The following is a 21,191-nucleotide window of genomic DNA, read 5'->3' on the forward strand; positions in this document are numbered from 1 at the left end:
TCTTTATTTTTCACCTCACTACATGCAGCAGTAGCAGCTCTTATCTATCTAACACCTTTTTACAAGTGATGCCCTGGGGTGGCTCAGCTGGGCTTGTTTGGGGGTGTTATGTTAGGGACCTACCCTCAGAGGTTACCTGGGCGCGGTGGGTAGGCCCATAACCATGGCCATGATTATGCCAAAACCTCTATCTATTTATTGCAAAATTCTATTGCAAAATGTATTGTATTATATATAATTAGTAATGTTGGAGTTGTGCACCTGTAACTCTTCTTGTGTTAGCAGCTGGAGATGTATCTGAAGCAGAAGCTACCAGCGTGGAAGTTCAACCAAAGAAAAGATTTTCTGCAAGATCAAATATCGGCAGACCACCTGAGAGGTATGATGAGGAAATTGTAAATATTGCAGTCAGTGAGCCTCAGGATACCCAGAAGCCAAAGTCAAGAGCCGATTGGTGTGAGTGGATATCCAAGATCAGCAAAGAGACTTTGTAAAGATCTGACAGTTACAAGTGTGAAAGACATCAAGAATCGTGACAGTGACAGCAGTCCTGAGTTCGTGAGTGAAAAGACTGTTGTTATGGCCCATGCTGTCAGTGAGAGGACTCTTGCTAATATACAGTATCTAACCAAAGACCAAAGTCAAGTGATATGTTGATACCTTTTTATGTGATTAACCCTCTTTCCCTTTCAGGTTGTTACGAAAAAAGCTGAAATTGAAAGTTTGTGTAACATGGAGAAGCTTGTAGCTAGGGGGAGGGGTATTGCTAAGGGAGTGCGCTACCATGCAGACTCCAGTTTTTTCCCTTCAGCAAGGCTTCATTCTCTGTTCCAAGATGGCCGCCAAAGCTACTACTGGACATGTGCGGTGCCATCTAGTCTTTACCGTGGGAGAGTGACACAGTGGGAGATGGATGTCGCTTATCTCTGAGAGTTCCAGCGTTATATCCTGCATTAACCACTATTCCATCATCCCGCAGGTTATATATATATATATATATATACATATATATATATATATATATATATATATATATATATATATATAGTCACCAGCTGGTGAGCTGAATTATTATTATTGTTTATTTATATGGCGCAACAAGTGTTCCGCAGTGCCTTACAAAGTACATAAACAAATAATTTGACAACAGACTTACAGTAAAAAAAATAGGACAAGGACATGGATAATATACATTGATACATAAGTGACCATAACACCTAGATATGCAACAGAGCGTAGGCAACCAAGTGTTAGGTACCATGGTGGGGGGTAAGAAGTAGGTGAAAGTAAAGTAAGGAGAAGCACAAGAGGGTAGAGGCCCTGCTCGTAAGAGCTTACATTCTAAAGGGGAGAGGCAGACAAACAGATGTGACACAGATGGGGTAAACGGAGGAAGGAGCATGTTGCAGCAAGTTAGGATGGGAGCTGGAAGGCTTTGATGAAGTAGTGGGTCTTGAGAGCCCGTTTGAAGGACTGTAAAGAGGAGGATAGTCTGATAGGGAGAGGGAGAGCGTTCCAAAGGTCGGGAGCAGCACGGGCAAAATCTTGGAGGCGGGAGTGGGAGGAAGTAATCAGTTGGCATGAGAGGCGGCGTGCATTGGTTGAGCGAAGGGGGCGGCCAGGAGAGTGGAGGGAGATGAGGTCAGAGATGTAAATGGGAGAGGAATGGGTAAGGGCTTTGTAAGCAAGTGTGAGAACCTTGAAGGGTTCTAAAAGGGAAGGGGAGCCAGTGGAGGGCTTGTAGGAGAGGGGAGGCAGATGTAGAGCATTTGGAGAGGAAGATGAGTCGAGCAGCAGCATTGAGGACAGACTGGAGAGGAGAGAGATGGGAGTTGGGGAGGCCAGATAGGAGAAGGTTACAGTAGTCCAATCTGGATATGACCAGTGAGTGTATGAGGGTTTTGGTGGCATCCTGGGTGTGAAAGGGTCTAATCTTGGAAATATTTTTGAGATGAAAGCGACAGGACTGTGAGAGGCTCTGGATATGTGGTTTGTAGGAGAGGGAGGAGTCCAGGATAACTCCAAGACAGCGCACCTTGGGGCTAGAAGAGATGGTTGTGCCATCAATTGTTAAAGAAATAGTGGGAAGTGAGGTTATGTTGGAGGGTGGAAAACTGATCAGCTCAGTCTTAGACATATTAAGTTTAAGAAATCGCTGGGACATCCAGGAAGAAATAGCAGAGAGACAGTTGGAGATACGAGTGAGGAGAGAGGGGGAGAGGTCAGGGGAGGAAAGGTAGATCTGAGTATCATCAGCATAGAGGTGATAATGGAGGTCAAAAAAGCTGATGAGTTCACCTAGAGAGGACGTATAGAGGGAGAATAGTAGAGGTCCAAGAACGGAACCTTGGGGAACACCTACTGTAAGAGGCTGTTGTGGGGAAAAGGAGTCATGAGAAGAGACAGAAGGACGGGTCTGAGAGGTAGGACGACAGCCAGGAGAGAGCAGTGTCACGTAAACCAAGGGAGTGAAGGATTTGCAGCAAGAGAGGGTGGTCAACAGTGTCAAATGCAGCAGAGAGGTCAAGGAGAATAAGCAGAGAGTAGTGGCTCTTGGATTTGGCAGCAAGGAGGTCATTGCTGACTTTTGTGAGGGCAGTTTCAGTGGAGTGGAGAGAATGGAAGCCAGACTGAAAAGGATCAAGGAGGGAGTGTGAGGAAAGAAAGGTGGTAAGGCGTTTGTAAACAACACGCTCAAGGAGCTTGGAGGCAAAAGGGAGGAGAGCGATGGGACGGTAGTTGGAGAGAGTGCTGGGATCAAGGGTAGGTTTTTTAAGAATGGGGGAGACTATCGCATATTTGAATGCAGAAGGGACAGTGCCAGATGAGAGGGAGAGATTGAGGAGGTGGGCAAGATGGGAACAGGCACAAGGAGAGAGGTAGCGGAGGAGACATGAAGGGATAGGGTAAAGGGGGGAGGACTGGATGAGAGCCATAACTTCCTCTCCAGATACAGGGAAGAAGGATGTCAGAGTCGGTGAAATGGATGGAGATGGGTGATCAGGGAAAGAAGGAGGTGTAGAGCAGGGGGACTGGTGGGATGTGATGTCCTGACGTATGGAATTGATTTTGGATGTAAAGTAGGTAGCAAAGTCAATGGCAGTGAGTGAGGAGGGGAGGCGGGGAGGGGGTGGACAGAGGAGGGAGTTGAAGGTAGTGAAGAGATGCTGGGGATTTGAGGACTGGGAGGAAATGAGGTTCTTGAAATAGGACTGTTTAGATAGGGAAAGGGCAACACTGTAGGATGAGAGCATAAATTTGAAGTAGAGAAAATCTGCCTTAGAGCGTGATCTTCTCCACTGTCGCTCGGCAGTTCTTGAACACCTTTGCAGATATCTGGTGCATTTGGAATGCCAGGGTTGTAGTGTGGATCTGCGAGGGTGAGTAGTGATTGCCGGTGCAACAGAGTCCAGAGCAGAAGTAAGGGAGGCATTGTATAGGGAAGCAGCTTGTTCAGGGCAGGAGAGAGAGAGGATAGGGGAGAGAAGCGAGTCAAGCAGGGAAGATAAAGAAACGGCATTGATAGCCTCAATGTTACGTTTAGTGACGGTGGCCTTCGGAGGTAGAGGAGAGGAGGAAGAGAGAGATAGGTTAAAAGAAAGAAGGTGATGATCAGAGAGGGGGAATGGGGAGTTGGAATAATTAGAAATATTACAGCGGTGAGTTAAGACTAAATCAAGTGAGTGCCCACTCACATGTGAGGGTGAGGAGGTGCATTGTGAGAGACCAAATGAAGATGTGAGGGTAAGGAGTTTGGAGGCAGAGGATTCTGTGGGGATATCAATTGGAATATTGAAGTCACCAAGGATAATGGAGGGGAGGTCTGAGGAGAGAAAGTGAGGGAGCCAGGAAGCAAAGTTGTCAAGGAACTTAGAGGGAGGGCCAGGGGGACGGTAAATGACAGCTACTTGCAGGTGTACTGGTTGGAAGAGGCATATAGCATGAACCTCAAATGTAGAGAATGTAAGGGATGGTTCAGAGGTTAGGAGTTGGTAGGAGTAACCTGGGGATAGAAGGACCCCCACACCACCACCATGACGATCCCCAGGGCAAGGGGTGTGAGAGAAGGTGAGGCCTGCAGAAGAGAGCTGCAGGGGAAGTGGTGTCAGAGGGTGAAATCCAGATTTCAGTAATGGCTAGGAGATGCAAGTTTTTGGAAATGAAAAGGTCATGGGTGGGAACCAGTTTATTAAAGACTGATCTTGCATTCCAAAGGGCACAAGATAGAGGGACAGTGTTTATGGTAGAGATGTGAATGAGATTATCAGGGTTGCTGTGACGAGAAGGTGAGATTAATTTGGGTGACCGAGATGAATGTAGTGGAGAGATTGTGTGGGCACCAGTGTTGGGAAGGGAACCTGGAGGTGGTGGGCAGGGAGGGAGTTTAATGAGATGTGGGTGGAGTTGGGGTGGCATGGCGTGGAGAGGAGGCTTGGAGGAAGGATTAGCGGTGGGGTAGTAGGACCCAGGTGGGGTAGAAGAGAACAAATGTGGAGTAATGGGAGCGGAGAGGGAGGAAGGCAGACAGAGGAGGGGAGATAAAGGAAGGAGGAGGTGGAGGAGATAAGAGGGAAATGATAAAGGTGGAAGAAGGGGGCAAAGCAGTGGATCGGGTATACACTGAGTGGAGGAGGAATTGGATGAAAACATGGTCATGGTGTGGCTGGGTAGAGTTTGGGGAGGAAATCTAGATGTAGGAGAAGAATATATATATGTAAGATAAAGTGCAGGAGATTTGCAGAGAATCAAGTAAAAGTACAGTGGAAGAAGGTGTATGTGTATTGATAAAAGGTTATAATTGAGGGAAGGAAAAATGGAGATTTAGTGGGGAAGAAATGGATTATTAAAGTAAACTGTGTTAGAAGACAGATGACAGGCTTGGCAAATAATTAAGGTAGAGATAAACTGAAATTGGCACAGATACAGGGCCTGATTCAGAGCCGCTCGTAAGCGGCCACTCGTTCGCTCCGAGCGATGTTCGCACAACTGCGCATGCGTATGGGTTGTAATACTCATGCGCGAACCAGTCATTGCGGTCGGAAATTGTGTCCTCGCAAAATAGCGAATGCCTGCTAATTTGAGTGACAGAATGAGGGGTTTGTGGGTGGTAACAGGGGAAGGTGCTTGAAAACGGGGAGTGGAGATCCGAACGCAGGCGTGCCAAACGGTCAAAACGGGCGTTTTAAGGGTGTGCATAATTAACAAAGCAGCGTCATCGACCACGTCACTTTGTTGTCTTTTAGCCTGAACTGCTCGCATGATTGCAGTAGGAAAATGCTACCACAAGCACTGCGAGCAGTTCAGACGCCTTTCGATGTACTCGATTAATCTAATAAATAGCGGAGATGACGTATGATGCGAGCGGCCAGGGGGCGTTTTTTTAAAAAATAGCGAGCGCATGTTTCGTTCGCTCATTCAGACATAGAGGCGTCAACAGACCGCAAAGAGCGAGCGCTCTATTTAAATATCCGGCCCCTTTTTCTTAACGAGCGAGCGCAAATAGCATCCGGCTCTGAATCAGGCCCACAGTACATTATGCTGTAAAATATTTGTGAAATCAGAGAGCCAGCCCAAATATTAGCAAGTAAAGTGTTAAGTTCATAGAGTAAGTCCAGTGAGTAATGTCCAGGTTGAGCAGACAGAAGTTGCTTGTAGAGAAGAGATTGTGAATTTACATATCTTGTTTATACCTTGTCCAGATGGTCAGGTTTTTTGGATGGGTTGAGGTTAGAGTGGTCTCCTTCTGTTAGACTTCGGTTTAACGCCGGTATAACACCAAAATATGGATACAGTGCACTTGTAAAATTATGCACTTATTAATATTATGCACCAGCAGCCTGCAGCCTCTCAATGAAAGTTAAATAGTGAATGCTGACATGTGTATGCAATGATTGCAATCAACCCCCAAAACCCACCCACTAAAATGGCAAGTAATAAAATTCCTAACACAAACAAACAATGAATACCACAAAGCTAAGAGGAACTTGGTCTAGTTAGCAATACACTGTGCAGATAGTTTAGACAGAGAGATACTGCAGCAGTGATGGAATTTACATAGATATACCTAATAATCAGTAGATAACTGCAAACATCAGAAAATACTTCCAGCAATGTTTGGTTTTAGATATACCTGCAGATGGAGGATTCCGCTACATCCAAACCAGTGTATCACAGTAACACCCCCTACACACTGGACGATTCATTTGAATGATAACAATATATCGTTCAAAACGTCTAGTGTGTGTATGCACTTACCGATGAATGACTCGTGCTTCCGTGGGTCGTTAACAATATCCCCAGTCGTCTGTACATGCAGTCCAGTCTGGGAATATAGTTAACAATTCCATGCTGCCGAATGCAGCATGGGCCCGAGCCCCCTTCATTCGTTGTTGCCGGCATCGGCAAGTGTGTATGCACTTACCGATGCTGGCACGCCCGCCGGGTCCGCCACATCCGACATCTCTGGGTACATACATTGTCCAGTGTGTACCCGGCTTTAGTGCAGCTTTACATCACATATCTTTCAGTAAACAATCCTGCATTTTAAGCAACTGGGCTGTCTGTAGTGGCAATGCATTGTGCTGGTGTGTACATACTGTACCACCGCACAAGTACACAAGCATTCTCCAACATATGCCACCTATTCTCTACAGTGTATACAGTACATATAATACAGCATTAAGTGGCTCAGTGAAGGTGGCAAAGACTGTGTGCAAGTGTCTGATTGTGTTACACAGTGAATACAAGGACAGCTGTCCTGCCTCATAATCCAGATATATCTTCACTCTTTCACAGGGAATATTGTCAGGTAATGGGATGTTTTCACTGTCATGTATCACTGAATACTTGTCATCTATTCAAGCACCATGACTTGTTATTACTGTATCTCCAATGAGTGACTGACCTCCTCTTCTGTCTGCACTGGGATAACACATCCCCACCCTCCAGCTCTCTGAATTGCTGACATCCACATCACAGTAATGGTGCCGTGAGGAGAATCTACTGATTATACTCAAATATTTTTGGTGTATCTGGACAATACAGGTGTAGATCTGATTTGGATGCAGCTTGTCAGAGATGAGACACATACCTATATTGCCTACATTGTGGACCTGGTTAGCACGGCGTCAGTGTCGGACAAGTCACCTATGTCTGGATCCTGTAAGACAGTCACTGGATCAGACTTGCTACACTGCTCCTCAATGTTACACATCTTCCTGGAAACCTTGATATTATTTACTTGTAGCTGCTTGATCAGATCAGAGACGGAGAGTAAAACGCCTTTTACACATTTTCTAATGCTGGGTACACATTTACCATTGTGTGTATCCAGTGTTGCGATGCCTGATGGGTCGACATATCGAGCGGCCGGTACATATTATACGATCCGGCGCCCAACCGCCTGATATGTCAGGCAACAGCTCCATTCTGCCTGGCGTCGGCAGCTGGGTAATTCCGTCAGCCCATGCAGGCCGATGTAAGACCCCGATGGACGACCTGTGGGAGTGCGCATGGTCGTCCATAGGGGGGTAAACATTTGCCGATGTGGACGAAATGTCGGCCAGATCAGGCGACATATCCTCTAATGTGTACCCACATTAAGTCCTCTAGCTGTCTCCTGATGTATGTAAATAGGACAGTGATTCTCTCCTTTACACCATCTGCTTTTGCCTGACCTTCTCTCCTGCAGACTTTTTTTCTCCGCAATCTTTGTGCTCAGAACATTTCTTAGCTTCTTCTCAGAGGCCTCACCCAGCATTTCCACCAGGTGTCGCTGGTGCTCTCCAGCTGAACTGCAGGACACAGATACAGACAGCAACCTCACCCAGCATTTCCACCAGGTGTCGCTGGTGCTTTCCAGCTGAACTGCAGGACACAGATACAGACAGCAACCTCATTGCAGAATAGTTCAAAACTCTTTATGGACAGAGCATATTCTCTTCTCCAAGGAAGTGGTGGGATCAACATGTTCTGCTGCATGTTCTGCCCAGACGGAGGCGTTCCCATGGGAACGCCTACCGTCTGGGTCCGGCCCCACTGACATCACTAGTGATGTCAGTGGGAGTGCTTTTGGCTCTGATAGAGCCAAAAGCACTCCTGGGCTTGCGGCAGCGAGACCCTACCGCAGGGTCTCGTCGCAAGCCCAATGGTCGCAATGGTCTTGACCATCGCGACCATCATTTTGGCCGCTCGCTATAGCTGTGGGTGGTCACCCACAGCTATGCGAGCGGCCAGGAGGCCGCTCCAAAAAGGAGCAGGGACGGCCCTGATTCAGAGTGAGCGCTCTGTCAGAGCGTCCGGCTCTGAATCAGGGCCCCTGTGCTTTATTCAGTTAGGAGCAAAAGAGCAAAACAGGAACAATTTTCTCCATAATAAATCCTTTTTCAATGCAAGGGGTGCTAGTGCATTTATTTTTTTACATGCAGAAAAAATACTGACTGCTTGTGCATGTAGCAAACAAATACTGGGCAGCTTTGTTCATAAACTGAATATTAAAGTAAGCTAGGACACACCCCATCCCTTTTACAATTTTCTCTGCACATTCTAAATCTGCCCCACCTGCAATGCAACATGATTTTACATTTTGATTTTTTGCTGTTACTTTTAACTCTAAATAAGACCCTCAATCAGAAATTCTGTTTCTGTTAATTCGCTAATAAACATGGGTACTCCTACATTCTGCTTTGCTCAGTAGTTATCTATTCTGTAATTTACCATGTAGCCACTGGGGGCACCGTTCCATTGATATATTTGCTTCCCTTGACCAAACATACAATATGGCAGCTGCTTCTCCTATTTATAGCACTCTTCAGAGTCCAGTGGCATTCTATGTATTTTGTTAAATAGCAACAAGAAGGGAAAGAAAAAAAAACAATGGTTTATATAAATACATCCGACTTCCCTGTAATTTGCTACTCTCCAGGTAACTGTGAATTCGGACTCTCGCTAAAGAGCAGCTAAACCACCAGATATAGAAAATACAACCAACCTTCAGCCAGCCGGAATAGAAGAAGAACTGCAGCAAAGTGAAAATCGGAATGTACATATCCAGGTCCTTCTTATCCTCCCCATCCAAAAACTGACGCCCAATGACGCAGGAGACGAAGAACGAATACACCGCGATTGTCACGACCTGGGGGAGCAAAACACTACTCCTGAGTTCTGCAATTTCTCGCTGTTTAACAAACAACAATGACAGAGAGACAACCTTAGCCCCAAAACTACAACTCCCACCAGGTTATCTGCTGACTGGCTGAGCCTGATGGAAGCTGTAGGTCAATGTTCTTGTGGGTTTCCTCCAGTCCAAAGACAAACTGGTAGGTTAAATAAGCTGCTGTGTGTATTGGAAGGTCGGATGTGTCTTAATTAAAAACTTTTGTACAGAGATGGGTAATATGTACATAAACAAACTAACATAATGACTTTTACACTGCATGATCTTCTTGAAGTCACTTGGTCATCCCCACATTTCTATTTATTATCACCATGCTTCAAAACTAAGCAAAATTCTGATACTGCAGAAAATTACTTTGTAATGAGAACAGACTTTCTGAAACACTAGCATCTAAAATGAATGGACGCTAGAAGTCCTTAGAGCTAAGGGCCCGATTCAGACCCGCTCGCTAGATGCATTCGTGCGCAGCGAAAGTATGCAAATCCCGCAATTGCACAGCAAGGTATTAGCACGCCTACTATGTCTTGGTGTGCGATCGCAGTGTGTATGTAGACGCCCACCAGCCTGTCTTAAGATGCCCACTTTCCCTTCGTAACACACGTCCTCTACAGGAAGTGTATGCAACAATCAGTAACATCGAGAACCATCGGATGCATACGCAGCACTTGTGGAAGACCATATCCTACCGCAAGCACTGCGAGCGCTTCAGTGTAATATTCAGCCAAGTGACGTGTACTATGACGCTGCGTTTTAATTATGTGCTCCTCTGAAACGGCGTTAAGATGCTCAGACACGCCTGCGTTCGCACAACCACGCCTCCGTTTTCTGAGACCAACCCCTGTCACCACCCACAAAGGCCTCGCCCTGTCACTCAAGCTAGCGAGGCGTCTATGCACAAGGGGCGATCGCATGGACTGACTCGCGCACTGCAATGCGTACGCATGCGCAGAATGCAAAAATCGGCAGGCTGCGTGCGAGCGCATTCTAGCGAGCGGGTCTGAATCGAGCCCTTAGTGCATAAATATGATCTAGGGCAGATACAGAGTATGTTAATTTTTGTAATGTGAAAATGCCTCCAAATCTAGATATGAGCTTATCTTAGACCAGTGCCGCCTTATACCCGGAGAGGTGAAACGAGAGGCAAGTGCTAATTACGTACACTGAAGAGATGTGACATAATTATACGTGGACACAATTGTATATAAACCTTTATCTCAAAGGCCCAAAGATACTAGGGTGAAACACGTAAAGATACGCACTGGCAGTCGGTGTGGCTCCCCTATTTGAATTGTGGACTGCACTACAGCCTCACCTCTGGAGCCGCCACTGGTGAAACGCGTAGGTTACAAGACACAGTATCAAGTCACGACTGTCCATTAGCATTACCTCATTGACATTTTGGGGTATATTTACTATAGTGCAGGTTTTTAGAAGTGGAGATATTGCCGATAGCAACCAATCAGATTATAGCTATTATCTTCTAGACAAATGTTAAGTAAAATTTGATTGGTTGCTATGGGGAACAACTCCACTTCTAAAAACCCGCACTGTAGTAAATACTGTATACCCCTTTGACTTCAGCATAGGTAATCAGACCCGTATCAAGTCACCGCTGTCTCTTAGGACACTATTGTTTCTGGAGTACATGACACTTTATTAAATTGTTATATTGTCCATAAATAAGGTAATACTAAAGGTGCGTACACACAACGATTTTTTGAACGATTTAACTAACGACGTCGTTATCATTACATTGTTTATAAAATCGTTCATCTTTTTAAGGTGAACGATGAACGATAATCGTTCATGCGCGTTCACATTTGTAGTTTGTAGTTCATCATCCATTCTGACTGTCCAACAAACGATTTTTGTTCAGAAAATCGTTCAAGTTGTACAGAATGAACGATGAACGATGTCCATTCACTATATGCATGTTTAAAGAATTGTTCATGAAAATCGTTCATTAATTTAGTAACCAACGATTTTTATAAACGATTATCGTTTACTTTTTCAAGGGAAAATCTTGACGAAAATTGTTCACTAAAATCGTTGCTTACTAACATCGTTATGTGTGTATGCAGCTAAAGTGAGCACTTAGGGTCTCATTCAGACCCGCTCTCATTCAGACCCTTGTGGGTCTCGTCACAAGCCCGATGGTCGTGACCATCGCGACCATCTTTTTGGCCGCTTGCATAAGCTGTGGGTGGTCACCCACAGCTATGCAAGCGGCCAGGAGGCCGCTCCATTTTAAGCTAGGCCGGCCCAAATTCAGAGTGAGCGCTCTGGTCAGAGCGTCCGGCTCTGAATCAGGCCCTTAGTACTAACACTGCCACGCCCCATCTCTATGCTATTGTTAGGGGTCAGTATACACATTTGTAAACCTGACACAGAAATAATGCTATTTTAGAGCTGGAGACCCTAATTAGTAACCTTATATCCAACTTAGGGCCATATTCAATTAGGTGTGAAAAGTCCGTTATCGGCGATAATTTATCTCCGATGACGTCATTTTTGCCAGTTTCACGTATCCCCATATTCAATTACAAAGAGTTTTCGCAGGTGCAAAAAGTCTTTGTAAAAAAACGGGGATAAGTTTTCACCACTGTTTAGGTGGCGAAAAAAAGTGCAGAATTGGGGAATTGGGGTGCAGAATAAAAAAAAAAATAGCCTGCAGCCTTGGGAATGCCCCCTTAATGTAATCTGTGTCAAAAAAATTCCTCAGGATACCCCCCAAAAAAGTACTTTCATTTTTGGGGTGAAAAAAAAATGTTTTTGAACAAACTTAAAAACTAGCGAAATATCCTCAGGAGGGGTCCCCGTGTGTGCGGCAGGTGTTTTCTAGAATGCGGGTGGTTGCGGCAAGTGCATTTTTGAAGAGTTTTTAACAATCATTTTAGGAACTTAAAAATATGCTTTCATCCATTTACATGTACCCCAAATTTGATGGAAGTAGCTATTTTTTGGCAAAAAATAATAGCTAAGTGCTATTTTTCATCACTTCTTCACAGGCGCATTTATGCACCTGCCGTGGCTATTTAAAAACCCCAATTACCTTCAGCAGGCCAAATAGGGGGTACCCATAGTGATCCCCCATGTCAGACCATCTTTAGGGGGGTGCCAGGATGATTTCCCGAAAATTGACAGGTCTTTTCGATACTTACCTTTCTGCCGGGTCCCGTTTTCGCAGGATCCTTATTGGATACGCGGGCACGCGCCCAATACTTTATCCCCTCCTAAAACGGAGATGATGGCGAAAAGTCCGACCTCAGACTTTTCACCTCAAATTGAATATGGCCCATAGTCCTGAAACTTCATCCAACATCCCAATATTATTAAATGAGCTGGCTGCTGGTAACCTCCTGTGTGCGATGTTATTTTTTATCAGCATTTACTTGTTTAATGCCAGCAAATTCTACTGCGGTTTACAAATGGGATATGAGACCTACCTGTGTGTACACCAGCGGGACGCTAATCCAATCGTAGTGGAAGAGCATACTGCACTTTGCACGATAATTATTCAGCTCCTATAGAAAAATAGATTTACAAGGAACCTTCAGTAATAATTAGGGAAAGCGTTATAAGGCATTTAATTTTATCTGTATTGGTAAGCTGAATTCTAAATCTAATGTTTTTCATTTTACAATAATAAAGTCATATTCCAATAATACACTTATGCAGGGCCGCAACTAGGGGGGGGCTGGAGGTGCACGTGCACCGGGTGAGCCGCTGTACCTGGTGCCAGTGACCTCCAGCCCAGCGCTGCAGAGAGGCTCCAAGCCGGACGTCCGCTGGTAATATTTATTACCAGCGGGCGCCCGGCTCCTTCTCTGCAGCGACGCAGTGTAGCCGGAGCCGGAGGCTGGAGTTCTCTCCCGAACTCCAGCTTCCGGCTCTCCCCACGGGCACTATGGGGGAGACGTCATGACATCTCCCCCATAGTTCCAAGGAGCAGCCGGCGGACCGGACGCGACGCTGGATGCAGGAGCGGGGTTCAAGGTAAGTATTTTTTTTTTTAATAAGCTGCACTACAGGGGCATTATTATGGGGGCAGGGGCATTACCACAGGGGCATTACTATGGGGGCATAGGCAATAAGGGGCATTACTAATGGGGCATGAGCACTACAGGGGCATTACTATTGGGGCATGGGCACTACAGGGGCATTACCACAGGGGCATTACTGTGGGGGCATGAGCACTACAGGGGCATTACTGTAAGGGCACTACAGGGATATTACTATGGGGGCATGGACAATACAGGGGCATTACTATGAGAGCATGGGCACTACAGGGGCATTACTATGAAAGCATGGGCACTACAGGGGCATTAATATGGGAGCATGGGCACTACAGGGGCATTACTGTATGGTGGGCACTACAGGGGCATTACTATGGGGGTATTAACATATGGGCATTACTATGGGGGCATTACAATATGGGCACTACTGCAGGGGGAATTACATGGGGGGCGCCAAATTACTGTCTTGCCCCTGGTGACAAAAATCCTAGTTTCGGCCCTGACTTATGTATGCAGGATTTTTAGGTATTCTCGCACAGGTATGTATTATCTTACTTCCTATGTATCTAGTGCAGGGGTTCCCAACCACGGTCCTCAAGGCACACTAACAGTCCAGGTTTTAAGGATAGCCATACTTGAACACAGGCAACATAATTAGTACCGTAGTTATTTTGATTAAACCATCTGTGCGTTAACATGGATATCACCAAACCAGGACTGCTAGTGTGCCTTGAGGACCGAGGTTGGGAATCACTGATCTAGGGGATCCGTTATACTTATGGCCTTAACTTAATATATAGGCCTTGCCTTGTTTTAGTGACCTCTTCCTTCTCCGAAATGTGTTCATCTCATAATTAGTACTCATTAATAAAATAGCACCAAAAACCTTTATATAATACATTAGGTCTACTCTCATTTTCTCTAAATACTTTGAATTTAGAAAGTATTATAATAGCACCTAAGAGGGTTTTGTGGACAGACATTGCCAACACATTACTGAGCATCACAATTTATTTCTCATTACACAGGGACTAAAAGGTACAAATTACTTTGTTTTAAATTAATTTGAAAGTAAAATAAGCAGAGTATTAATTAAGGTGCATACACACACAATTTTTTTGAACGATTATCGATAAACGATATTGATTATTGTTCATCGTTGAAAAAATCGTTCACATTTTAAGTTAAAACGATGAACGATTATCGTTCATGCGCGTTCACGTTTGTAGTTTGCAGTTCAGTCAGACTGACCAACTCTACGATTTTCATTAAGGGAATATGCAAAAATCATTTGTAGTTCAAAAAAAATCGTTCATTACATTTAGTAAATGAACTATTTTAGTAAACAATTGTCGTTAATTTTTCCCTTGAAAAAAAGAACGACAATCGTTTGATAAAATCGTTCATTTACAAGATCGTTGTGTGTGTATGCAGCTTCAGAGATGTGCGGTTCGGGTTTCCTGACATACGAACACATACCCAAACTTAGGGGTTCTCAGTTGAATTGAGTCCTAGTCCTCACTCGCCCATCTCTCCGGGCCTCCTACCATCAGAAGGCACAGAACAATTTTGGACGCAATATCTGGGGATTTCAGTGGGCATTCCAGGAAGGTAACATAGGTGTGGCTAGACAGACGCGGGTGTGGCACTGACAGTGGCTGAGTCTCAAGACGCAGCTGCACAGACACAGGATGCAAAATAGCACATACCATAGGGTAGGTGTGAGCTACAATGTTATGGCCAATGGTGCATCTAAATACGCAATGAGACGGTATAGCACCACTGCCTGTGGGTGTCTCAGTAGGCTCGGAATCGGTTGCGCACATTTGCATAAAGACGTAGTTGTGAAAACAGACAACGCCTCGCCTGTGTCCACCTCTGAAACAGGCCAAACATCTTTTACAATGATGGGTAAAAGGTACAGATCTTAGTTTTGGAGATAAGGAGCAGATTGGAGGGTAAGATGGATAGCTGGAGATGAGTAGAGCACTGGGGCAGATTGGAGGGTACAATGGATAGCTGGAGATGAGTAGAGCACTGGGGCAGATTTAGGGTAAGATGGATAGCTAGAGATGAGTAGAGTACAGGGGCAGATTGGAGGGTACAATGGAAAGCTGGAGATGAGTAGAGCACAGGGGCAGATTGGAGAGTAAGATGGATAGCTGGAGATGAGTAGAGCACAGGGGCAGGTTGGAGGGTACTATGGATAGCTGGAGATGAGTAGAGCACAGGGGCAGATTGGAGGGTAAGATGGATAGCTGGAGATGAGTAGAGCACAGGGGCAGATTGGAGGGTAAGATGGATAGCTGGAGATGAGTAGAGTACTGGGGCAGATTGGAGGGTACAATGGATAGCTGGAGATGAGTAGAGCACTGGGGCAGATTGGAGGGTACAATGGATAGCTGGAGATGAGTAGAGCACTGGGCAGATTGGAGGGTACAATGGATAGCTGGAGATGAGTAGAGCACTGGGGCAGATTGGAGGGTAAGATGGATAGCTAGAGATGAGTAGAGTACAGGGGCAGATTGGAGGGTACAATGGATAGCTGGAGATGAGTAGAGCACAGGGGCAGATTGGAGAGTAAGATGGATAGCTGGAGATGAGTAGAGCACAGGGGCAGATTGGAGGGTAAAATGGATAGCTGGAGATGAGTAGAGCACAGGGGCAGATTGGAGGGTAAGATGGATAGCTGGAGATGAGTAGAGTACTGGGGCAGATTGGAGGGTACAATGGATAGCTGGAGATGAGTAGAGCACTGGGGCAGATTGGAGGGTACAATGGATAGCTGGAGATGAGTAGAGCACTGGGCAGATTGGAGGGTACAATGGATAGCTGGAGATGAGTAGAGCACTGGGGCAGATTGGAGGGTAAGATGGATAGCTAGAGATGAGTAGAGTACACGGGCAGATTGGAGGGTACAATGGATAGCTGGAGATGAGTAGAGCACAGGGGCAGATTGGAGAGTAAGATGGATAGCTACAGATGAGTAGAGCACAGGGGCAGGTTGGAGGGTACTATGGATAGCTGGAGATGAGTAGAGCACAGGGGCAGATTGGAGGGTAAAATGGATAGCTGGAGATGAGTAGAGCACAGGGGCAGATTGGAGGGTACGATGGATAGCTGGAGATGAGTAGAGCACAGGGGCAGATTGGAGGGTACGATGGATAGCTGGAGATGAGTAGAGCACAGGGGCAGATTGGAGGGTAAAATGGTAGCTGGAGATGAGTAGAGCACAGGGGCAGATTGGAGGGTGAGATGGATAGCTGGAGATGAGTAGAGCACTAGGGCAGATTGGAGGGTACGATGGATAGCTGGAGATGAGTAGAGCACAGGGGCAGATTGGAGAGTAAAATGGATAGCTGGAGATGAGTAGAGCACAGGGGCAGATTGGAGGGTAAGATGGATAGCTGTAGAGGGGTAGCATATAGGGTCAGTTTGGAGGGCAAGAGGGATAGATGGAGAAGGGTAGATAATGGGCAGTTTGGAGGGTAATATGGGTAGGTGAAGATGAGTAGAGCACAGGGGCAGATTGGAGGGTAAGATGGATAGCTGGAGATGAGTAGAGTACTGGGGCAGATTGGAGGGTACAATGGATAGCTGGAGATGAGTAGAGCACTGGGGCAGATTGGAGGGTACAATGGATAGCTGGAGATGAGTAGAGCACTGGGCAGATTGGAGGGTAAGATGGATAGCTGGAGATGAGTAGAGTACTGGGGCAGATTGGAGGGTACAATGGATAGCTGGAGATGAGTAGAGCACTGGGGCAGATTGGAGGGTACAATGGATAGCTGGAGATGAGTAGAGCACTGGGCAGATTGGAGGGTACAATGGATAGCTGGAGATGAGTAGAGCACAGGGGCAGATTGGAGGGTAAAATGGTAGCTGGAGATGTGTAGAGCACAGGGGCAGATTGGAGGGTGAGATGGATAGCTGGAGATGAGTAGAGCACTAGGGCAGATTGGAGGGTACGATGGATAGCTGGAGATGAGTAGAGCACAGGGGCAGATTGGAGAGTAAAATGGATAGCTGGAGATGAGTAGAGCACAGGGGCAGATTGGAGGGTAAGATGGATAGCTGTAGAGGGGTAGCATATAGGGACAGTTTGGAGGGCAAGAGGGATAGATGGAGAAGGGTAGATAATGGGCAGTTTGGAGGGTAATATGGGTAGGTGAAGATGAGTAGAGCACAGGGGCAGATTGGAGGGTAAGATGGATAGCTGGAGATGAGTAGAGTACTGGGGCAGATTGGAGGGTACAATGGATAGCTGGAGATGAGTAGAGCACTGGGGCAGATTGGAGGGTACAATGGATAGCTGGAGATGAGTAGAGCACTGGGCAGATTGGAGGGTAAGATGGATAGCTGGAGATGAGTAGAGTACTGGGGCAGATTGGAGGGTACAATGGATAGCTGGAGATGAGTAGAGCACTGGGGCAGATTGGAGGGTACAATGGATAGCTGGAGATGAGTAGAGCACTGGGCAGATTGGAGGGTAAGATGGATAGCTGGAGATGAGTAGAGTACTGGGGCAGATTGGAGGGTACAATGGATAGCTGGAGATGAGTAGAGCACTGGGGCAGATTGGAGGGTACAATGGATAGCTGGAGATGAGTAGAGCACTGGGCAGATTGGAGGGTACAATGGATAGCTGGAGATGAGTAGAGCACAGGGGCAGATTGGAGGGTAAAATGGTAGCTGGAGATGTGTAGAGCACAGGGGCAGATTGGAGGGTGAGATGGATAGCTGGAGATGAGTAGAGCACTAGGGCAGATTGGAGGGTACGATGGATAGCTGGAGATGAGTAGAGCACAGGGGCAGATTGGAGAGTAAAATGGATAGCTGGAGATGAGTAGAGCACAGGGGCAGATTGGAGGGTAAGATGGATAGCTGTAGAGGGGTAGCATATAGGGACAGTTTGGAGGGCAAGAGGGATAGATGGAGAAGGGTAGATAATGGGCAGTTTGGAGGGTAATATGGGTAGGTGAAGATGAGTAGAGCACAGGGGCAGATTGGAGGGTAAGATGGATAGCTGGAGATGAGTAGAGTACTGGGGCAGATTGGAGGGTACAATGGATAGCTGGAGATGAGTAGAGCACTGGGGCAGATTGGAGGGTACAATGGATAGCTGGAGATGAGTAGAGCACTGGGCAGATTGGAGGGTAAGATGGATAGCTGGAGATGAGTAGAGTACTGGGGCAGATTGGAGGGTACAATGGATAGCTGGAGATGAGTAGAGCACTGGGGCAGATTGGAGGGTACAATGGATAGCTGGAGATGAGTAGAGCACTGGGCAGATTGGAGGGTACAATGGATAGCTGGAGATGAGTAGAGCACTGGGGCAGATTGGAGGGTAAGATGGATAGCTAGAGATGAGTAGAGTACACGGGCAGATTGGAGGGTACAATGGATAGCTGGAGATGAGTAGAGCACAGGGGCAGATTGGAGAGTAAGATGGATAGCTACAGATGAGTAGAGCACAGGGGCAGGTTGGAGGGTACTATGGATAGCTGGAGATGAGTAGAGCACAGGGGCAGATTGGAGGGTAAAATGGATAGCTGGAGATGAGTAGAGCACAGGGGCAGATTGGAGGGTACGATGGATAGCTGGAGATGAGTAGAGCACAGGGGCAGATTGGAGGGTACGATGGATAGCTGGAGATGAGTAGAGCACAGGGGCAGATTGGAGGGTAAAATGGTAGCTGGAGATGAGTAGAGCACAGGGGCAGATTGGAGGGTAAGATGGATAGCTGGAGATGAGTAGAGCACTAGGGCAGATTGGAGGGTATGATGAATAGCTGGAGATGAGTAGAGCACAGGGGCAGATTGGAGAGTAAAATGGATAGCTGGAGATGAGTAGAGCACTGGGGCAGATTGGAGGGTAAAATGGATAGCTGTAGAGGGGTAGCATATAGGGTCAGTTTGGAGGGCAAGAGGGATAGATGGAGAAGGGTAGATAATGGGCAGTTTGGAGGGTAATATGGGTAGGTGAAGACAGGTTGAACACTGGCAGTTTAGAGAATAAGACGGATAGGTGGAGAAGGGTAGAGCACAGGAGCAGTTTGGAGGTTAAGAGGGGTTGGTGGAGAAGGGTAGAGCACAGGGGCAGTTTGGAGGTTAAAATGGGTAGGTGGAGACGGGTTGAACATACGGGCAGTTTGGAGAATAAGACGTATAGGTGAAGATGGGTAGAACACTGGGGGCAGGGGCAGATAGTAGGTATGTTAATTATTAGAACAGAGCTGCTCACATTTATGAGATGTTTCGTGGCAATGTCATCCCTCACTCGCCCATCTCTCCGGGCCAGAGCCACCAGGTTAGTAAACCATACGCAAGGAATCCAGTACTTGTTGAAGTCTGATGCTAAACTCTCATATTTCTTCTGCTCCTCGCGTGTCATGAAACCTGGAATATAGGAGTCGTCAGCATTTTTCCTCATCAACTCCAGGTTATGTGACCAGCACATAATAGCACTGCGCCATTATGTGCTGGATAACTATTAATAATCCACCATAAATTCCATGGGAATAATCCTCTATAATAGTTGTCAGTCGTGCATTCAGAAGTTTCATTGCCCCAGTCACACCCTACGAAGAATCTATAGTGGCACGGCACAGTAATATTATATAATGGCACTCCTCAGTATATCATAAGTGATACTACACAGTACAGTATATCATATAGTGGCACAGCACAGTATATCTATTGTGGCACTCTGTACAGTATATCGGGGCACTGCACAGTATATCAATTGTGGCACTCTATACAGTATATCATCTAGTGGCACGCGACACAGTAATATTATATAATGGCTCTTCTCAGTATATCATAAGTGGTACTACACATTACAGTATATCATATAGTGGCACAGCACAGTATATCAATTGTGGCACTCTGTACAGTATATCATATAGGGGCACTGCACAGTATATCAATTGTGGCACTCTGTACAGTATATCATATAGGGGCACTGCACAGTATATCCATTGTGGCACTCTGTACAGTATATCATCTAGTGGCACGACACAGTAATATTATATAATGGCACTTCTCAGTATATCATAAGTGATACTACACAGTACAGTATATCATATAGTGGCACAGCACAGTATATCAATTGTGGCACTCTGTACAGTATATCAGGGCACTGCACAGTACATCAATTGTGGCACTCTGTACAGTATATCATATAGGGGCACTGCACAGTATATCAATTGTGGCACTCTGTACAGTATATCATATAGGGGCACTGCACAGTATATCCATTGCGGCACTCTGTACAGTATATCATCTAGTGGCACGACACAGTAATATTATATAATGGCACTTCTCAGTATATCATAAGTGGCACTACACAGTACAGCATATCATATAGTGGTATTACACAGTATATCAATTGTGGCACTCTGTACAGTATATCATATAGGGGCACTGCACAGTATATCCATTGTGGCACTCTGTACAGTATATCATCTAGTGGCACGACACAGTAATATTATATAATGGCACTTCTCAGTATATCATAAGTGGCACTACACAGTACAGCATATCATATAGTGGTATTACACAGTATATCAATTGTGGCACTCTGTACAGTATATCATATAGTGGCACTGCACAGTATATCAATTGTGGCACTCTGTACAGTATATCATCTAGTGGCACGACACAGTAATATTATATAATGGCACTCCAGTCCTCAGTATATCATAAGTGATACTACACAGTACAGTATATCATATAGTGGCACTCTGTACAGTATATCATATAGGGGCACTGTACAGTATATCATATAGGGGCACTGCACAGTATATCAATTGTGGCACTCTGTACAGTATATCATATAGGGGCACTGCACAGTATATCAATTGTGGCACTCTGTACAGTATATCATATAGGGGCACTGCACAGTATATCCATTGCGGCACTCTGTACAGTATATCATCTAGTGGCACGACACAGTAATATTATATAATGGCACTTCTCAGTATATCATAAGTGGCACTA

At 45.8% G+C, this 21,191-nt stretch overlaps 1 protein-coding gene across 1 annotated transcript in view; it reads right to left on the bottom strand.

The window, feature by feature from the left end:
- Nucleotides 1-21,191, bottom strand: part of LOC148478301 (bestrophin-4-like) — a 71,559-nt gene that overhangs the window by 43,361 nt on the left and 7,007 nt on the right. The window contains exons 3-5 of the mRNA XM_088455632.1: nt 19,435-19,589; nt 12,622-12,699; nt 8,990-9,133 (exon numbers count right to left, since the gene is read on the bottom strand). Of these exons, the coding sequence (XP_088311758.1) occupies nt 8,990-9,133; nt 12,622-12,699; nt 19,435-19,589 (377 nt within the window). The remainder of the gene's footprint in view (nt 1-8,989; nt 9,134-12,621; nt 12,700-19,434; nt 19,590-21,191) is intronic.

Source organism: Taudactylus pleione, unplaced genomic scaffold, assembly GCF_031769625.1.
Source record: "Taudactylus pleione unplaced genomic scaffold, aTauple2 ptg000662l, whole genome shotgun sequence".
Taxonomy (NCBI): domain Eukaryota; kingdom Metazoa; phylum Chordata; class Amphibia; order Anura; family Myobatrachidae; genus Taudactylus; species Taudactylus pleione.